This window comes from Marmota monax, unplaced genomic scaffold (genome assembly GCF_021218885.2).
Source record: "Marmota monax isolate L192 unplaced genomic scaffold, Marmota_monax_Labrador192_F-V1.1 WCK01_AAM20220418_F8-fsc00205, whole genome shotgun sequence".
Classification (NCBI taxonomy): Eukaryota; Metazoa; Chordata; class Mammalia; order Rodentia; family Sciuridae; genus Marmota; species Marmota monax.
In genome coordinates, this window is record NW_026692417.1 from 904375 (window position 1) to 910374 (window position 6000).

A 6000-nucleotide genomic window follows, 5' to 3' on the forward strand; every position below is an offset into this window, starting at 1 on the left:
TTCGATATTTACTAGTTTACCAGTGTTTTACAATATTGTCTGACCAACCAAAGAGCTAAGACAAACCTATGATTAATGCATTTCCATTGTGTTCACTTGCTTTCAGTCCTGTAATGCATGTGATCAAACTACTCCCACACTGGGGCTTCCTCATCCTGAATCTGTATCAACAAAAAAAGTCCTTTGTGGCTTAGAAGGGTAGCATTTTAATGCTAAAATGGATTAAAAAGAAGGAAATGTGGGGAGCTGGAGTTGTAGCTCAGTGGTAGAGAGTTCCTCTCGAGAGACCCTGGGTTCAATCCTCAGCACCACGTAAAAAATAAATTAGTGAAATAAAGGTATTGTGTCCAACTATAAAATAAATATTTTTTTTAAAAAGAAGGAAATGGGAAAGTATATCTGAAGATTAAAGCAGTAAAAGTTCAATTCCAATTTTATAGGTCAGCATCAGAGCGATCCACTGCATTATCATTGTTTTAAAGCTTGCTATTTTTTAAAAATGAGGGTCTCTAAGATTGCAGAGGAGGATATCTGACCATTCGAGGCACATCTGTTTACTAAGTAATAAAAATAAATGGATCATGTGCTTTCATTAAGCAAAGCCAGCCATAATTAATATCAATAAGAAGAATCATTTTCTAACACAGTAATTAAAACAATTGAAATTTTTCTTTTAATGTGTCTGGACACAGTGGCTCAAGCTAGTCATTCCAGTGGCTCTGGAGGCTAAGATAGGAGGATCTCAAGTTCAAGGTCAGCCTCAGCAACTTAGCAAGACCCTAATGCAACTTAATAAGACCCTGTCTCAATAAAAAACAAAAAGGGCTGGGGATGTAGCTCAGTGGTTAAGCGCCCCTGGGTTAAACCTCCAGTGCAAAAAAAAAAAAAAAAAAAAAAAACTTAAAGAATGTAGAAACTTTTTAAGTAATTGCAAATCACAGAGATTACATTATGGAGCAAATTATCTGATTCCTAGGTTCTCATGCATATTTTATAAATGTGTAAAGGGAGACATTATAAAGTATTGCAACTGATCACATATTCCACATTAAAAAAAATCGATCTCACTATATTAGATTCTCTCTCCTATAATGACTTCAGAAGGCCTCAGCCTCAGCTGTCTCTGCACACTAATTCATTCACAGGTTTGAGACTGAGAGGGGGATGCGCCTAACAGTGGAGGCTGATCTCCAAGGCTTGAGTAGGCTCTTTGATGATCTAACCCTGAGAAAGACAGACTTGGAGGTCCAGATTGAAGAGCTGAACAAAGACCTGATTCTCCTCAAAAAAGAGCATCAGGAGGTGAGAAAATGATCAGAAGTGGTTCTGGGGATGATGGAATGGCTCCAATAAGAAGAATAAAGAGGATGAGGAGGAGCAATAGGGGAGGAGGAACGGTTGGTGGTGGTGGTGGTAGTGACCAGGATGAAGATGTCAATAATGATGGCAGCCCTCGCTCCTTTTCATAAGGCTGCTCTAGGTCAGATGACATAGAGCAATACCTGGACCCCAGAAGCCAGGCATAAGTTATTATTCTCCTTCTTTTTTACGCATCCCCAATGAAAGCAGCCATAGATATCTTCTGTCTTCTCTGACCAGCCTTATCTAAGAATGTGCTCCACACTAAAATCAGGATTTTCACTCTCTTAGGAAGTGGACGTCCTGCGCCGGCAGCTGGGCAATACTGTCAATGTGGAACTGGATGCTGCTCCAGGCCTGAACCTCGGTGACATCATGAATGAGATGAGGCAGAAATACGAAATCATGGCCCAGAAGAACCTTCAAGAGGCCAAAGAACAGTTTGAGAGACAGGTAACAGAATAATTCCCCAGTGTGAGCAAATGTATAGAAGCTGCCTTCCCAAAGGAGATCACTTGCTTCCTTGCTCCTTCCTTTCTTCCTCCCTTCTTACCTTCCTGCTTTCCTTCCTTTCCTTACTCATATTTTTTTTTCCGTTCTTGGAATTTCAGACAGAAGCTCTGCAGCAACAAGTCCTAGTGAACACAGAAGAGCTAAAAGGAATGGAGAGTCAAGTTACAGAGCTGAGACGCACCTATCAGAACCTAGAGATAGAACTCCAGACCCATCTCAGCATGGTAAAGCACAGCTCCCTCCCACTTCGCAATCCAGCGAGTGTTTACCAAGTGTGAGGAACCCTGGGAATGCAAAGACCTCTAAGAAATAACCTCTCCCCTGGCAAAGCCAACAGGGAAACAGGTTAAACAACTAGTAAGAATTAAAAGACAGAAAGAAATCGAGGAAAGGGCAATGCACTGCCCAACGCAGAGGGAAGAGTAGATCTGGGAGAGTTCACCTGGAAGGTGGCGTGTAAGCTAGGTCTTAAAAGTTGAGTGAATATTAAAGCTGGAGAATAGGAGTCAAGACATTGCAAGCTAAGCAAATTGGCCAGCCCTTGGTAAGTGATGCTGTGGTCACCAACAACAACACCATGTTCATCATGGGGTGGCTGGGCTGCAGCCCTGCTCCATGACACTGGGGCAAGGCTAAGGGAGTAGGCTGCATCTGGGACACCCCCAAGTGTTGTGGCAGGAAGAGGAGCAATGGCAGGGCCACATGTCAGTTTCACCTGCATTTCTTTAGCTGGAGAAAGTCACATGACCAGCCCCGGCATCAATAGGTCAAGGAAGTGTAATTCTCCATTTCCAACACAAATCACGTGGCCAGTCCTGATGAAGGGATGGGAGGTGTAACCTCCCCACAGGGTGGGGAAGCAAATACACAATGTAACGCACAGAGGGAACCAAAGGTGGGTGTAAAGCTGAAAACCACAGAGGAAAAACCCAGGGGCCAGGATCCTCGCTGCCTGGTTGAGTCTGCCTTGATGGTTAAAGGGAGAAAGGGTTGTAAACTGATACCCACCAGGACTAGCTGCAGAAATTCTTCCCAAGAGAAATTAAAATTGAGTCATTTCCTACATCTAGTCCTCCCATAAGGAACACTCTGCCTGTCTTGTGCTCCTAGAAAGAAGCTCTGGAACACACACTGGAGGACACCAAGGCTCGCTACAGCAACCAGCTGGCCAGCATCCAGGGGCGGCTGAGCTCTCTAGAGTCCCAGCTGATGCAGATTCGGAGTGACTCAGAACGTCAGAGCAGCGAATACAGTATTCTTCTTGACATAAAGACCAGGCTTGAGCAGGAAATTGCTACTTACCGCCACCTTCTAGAAGGAGAAGATGTGAAGTAAGGCTCTTAGAATCAAGCAATACGTGTCCACAGCTGTAAGCTATTCTAGTTTGCTCTCCACCACTCATTACCCAGCACCAACGCAATCGTAGCACAAAAGCAATTACACACACACACACACACACACACACACACAGAACATCAAGATAAAAATATACCCAAAAGTAACACACACACCCAAAATACCATGTATGGCCTTTGAAGTCATATGGTAGGAATGAATTAGAAGATGGTTATCTAAGTCATACAGATTATGCTTATGTTCGTTTTTATGATTGGTATATAACTGAAAGCACAATAATTTTTTAAAAATTCTCCTTGAGGGCTCACAAAGTAATCAGCAGGTCCCAGAGGTTCGTGGGAACCAATCTGGGAACCATCAATGTTAGAGCAATATAGTCTGCAAAGACTATACCCAAGGACATCGACAATGTAGTCTGCAAAGACTACACTCAAGGACCCAAGACTTGAGCTTCTATTCTGTTGTTTTAATAACAGTAATTTCCAGTATATGTTCAGTGGGTCAGTTTTGAAGCTACGTATTTTTCAAGTTAAAAAGCAGATCATTCAAGTTTGAAATAACGAGCCTTGTCAAAGGGGGAAAAAATAGAAAAACAGCATCCAAACATATCACTCAACTTGGCTTTGAAATAGAAAAGACAGGAGAGCACTCCATTTTCAAACTGGCAATTATACTTTCTTCTTCTTTTTTTTCTTTCTTTTCCAAAAAAAAAAAAAATCAAAGAAATGCGCAACTTCAGTTAAGCAACCTGGAGGAGAGAGGTAAGTATTCCACGGTTTTGCACTTTTTCTCTGACTCTGAAATCTCAGCAGCTATCCAGTAATTCCATGTGGGAATTTATCCCTATGGTAGGATCATTGTCTTGGCCCTTGTTATTGCTGTCCTGAGAGCCTGAAAAGGAAAGAGAAAACTCAAATGTGAACTTTACTTATTTCAAGATCATGTATTTCAGTTTGGGGTGGAAAGAGTAAGAAATTTATAAATTGGGGGAAGGGTGGTGCATTTTCAGCATGTATTTGTAAAATGAATTTAAGATTATTTAAGAAAAAGGATGAGTTCAACTTTTTTATTCTAAAAGAAGGAAATAAGCCGGGCATGGTGGCACATGTCTGTAATCCCAGTGACTTGGGAGGCTGAGGCAGGAGAATCAAGAGTTCAAAGCCAGCCTCAGCAAAACAAGCGAGACGCTAAGCAACTCAGTGAGACCTTGTATGTAAATAAAATACAAAATAGGGCTGGGGATGTGGCTCAGTGCTCGAGTGCCCCTGAGTTCAATCCCTGGTACCAAAAAAAAAAAGGAAATAAATATGAAATAATAATAATAATAATTTAAAGTTGAATTTCACAAATCATGGACATGGGCCTGAATTAACATTATTGTCTGATATGCACTCAGATGTAAAGAAAACCAGGAAGATTAAGACAGTCGTGCAAGAAGTAGTGGATGGCAAGGTTGTGTCATCTGAAGTCCAAGAGGTGGAAGAAAGTATATAAAGAGCTGCCAGAAGGAGACGCTGCTGAGGTTTCAAAAGAAACGTGGCTGTGATTTTTACTCCCTATAAGAAAGTGGCCATCTAAAAGCACTCTTCATACTTTGTAGTGATCAGAAGGGGGAAGGGGAAGCCTATTTATCAGTCTATGTAATTAAATATAAACCTTTTATCAGAGGAGCTGCAAATTGCCTGCAAAAATGAAATCCAATGAGCTCTAAAATATTTAAAACACCATTACTGCCAGCTTTATCTTGGAGCACATCTATTACAAGCTTTAGATGCTAATATCAATTATACACATTTCCATGATACTAAACCTCACCAGAGCAGAGAAGTCTATGCAAATTGCAAATAGACCTCTGTCTCTGTTTTGTTTTGTTTTGTTTTTTCCTATTTCTGAATTGCTAAATCTCCTTTTGGGAGCTCCTGGGTTCTTAATTGAGCCAATTTCCTGGTTAATCTTGTTGGGTTTTTCAGGATCAGTACAATTCTGCCACTTTTAAGCTATGTCTGCTTTTCCCTCATTGTCTTTACTGCTTTTTAAAACTCAGCCCAGCTCCTTGAATAATTTGAGAGTCAAATTCCAATCACAGATGCTAAGCAGAAGAAGAATGAGGCACACACACCTTGCTTGTAATGAGAGAGACCCTTCTCAAGGCAGACCGCATCTCCTTTTGAAAATAAACTGCTTAAAATCATCGAGTGCCCTCTTTCTTTATGTGCCGAATGTATATTATGAAATGTTTCTCACCGTTTTTAAGTAACAGCTTTACTGAAATGTAATTCACACACAGAAATCCACCTATGTAATGGGTATAATTCAGTGGCCTTTGGTGATGTTCACAGGATTGTGCAGCCATCACCACTATCTAACTTTATCACCCACCAAATTCATTCCCATTCTCATTCTCCATTCCCTCCATCCCCTGAAAACCATTAACCTATTTCCTCTCTCAACAAATTTGCCTATTGTGGATGTTTCATATGAATGGAATTATACAGTGTGATCTGTTGTACACAAATGTTCGCAGCATTGTTAGTCAAAATAGCTCAAAAGTGAAAATATACATACTGTATTCTCACCACTTTTGCATCTTAGTGAGTGATAACTGCCTGTGAATGTTTATAGGAAAAATTAATTTGCCTAGTATAGTTGTATACTAGTGAATTGATTGGTTGGTCAAACTTAAAATTTTTTATAGAAGTTTCCAAATTATTAGGATAGTGAGTTTGAATATTATATGGGATATAATGATGTGGCTCACCTAAAAGTAATAAT

At 40.6% G+C, this 6000-nt stretch overlaps 1 protein-coding gene across 5 annotated transcripts in view; it reads left to right on the top strand.

The window, feature by feature from the left end:
• Krt20 (keratin 20) overlaps nt 1–5419 on the top strand; it is a 16873-nt gene extending 11454 nt beyond the window's left edge. For all 5 annotated transcript variants that reach the window (XM_046442686.2, XM_046442688.2, XM_046442689.2 and 2 more), the window contains exons 4-9: nt 1146–1302; nt 1651–1812; nt 1971–2096; nt 2983–3203; nt 3952–3989; nt 4625–5419. In XM_046442686.2, the coding sequence (XP_046298642.1) occupies nt 1146–1302; nt 1651–1812; nt 1971–2096; nt 2983–3203; nt 3952–3989; nt 4625–4722 (802 nt within the window). In that variant the 3' untranslated portion in view covers nt 4723–5419. The remainder of the gene's footprint in view (nt 1–1145; nt 1303–1650; nt 1813–1970; nt 2097–2982; nt 3204–3951; nt 3990–4624) is intronic.
• The last annotated feature ends 581 nt before the right edge of the window (nt 5420–6000 follow it).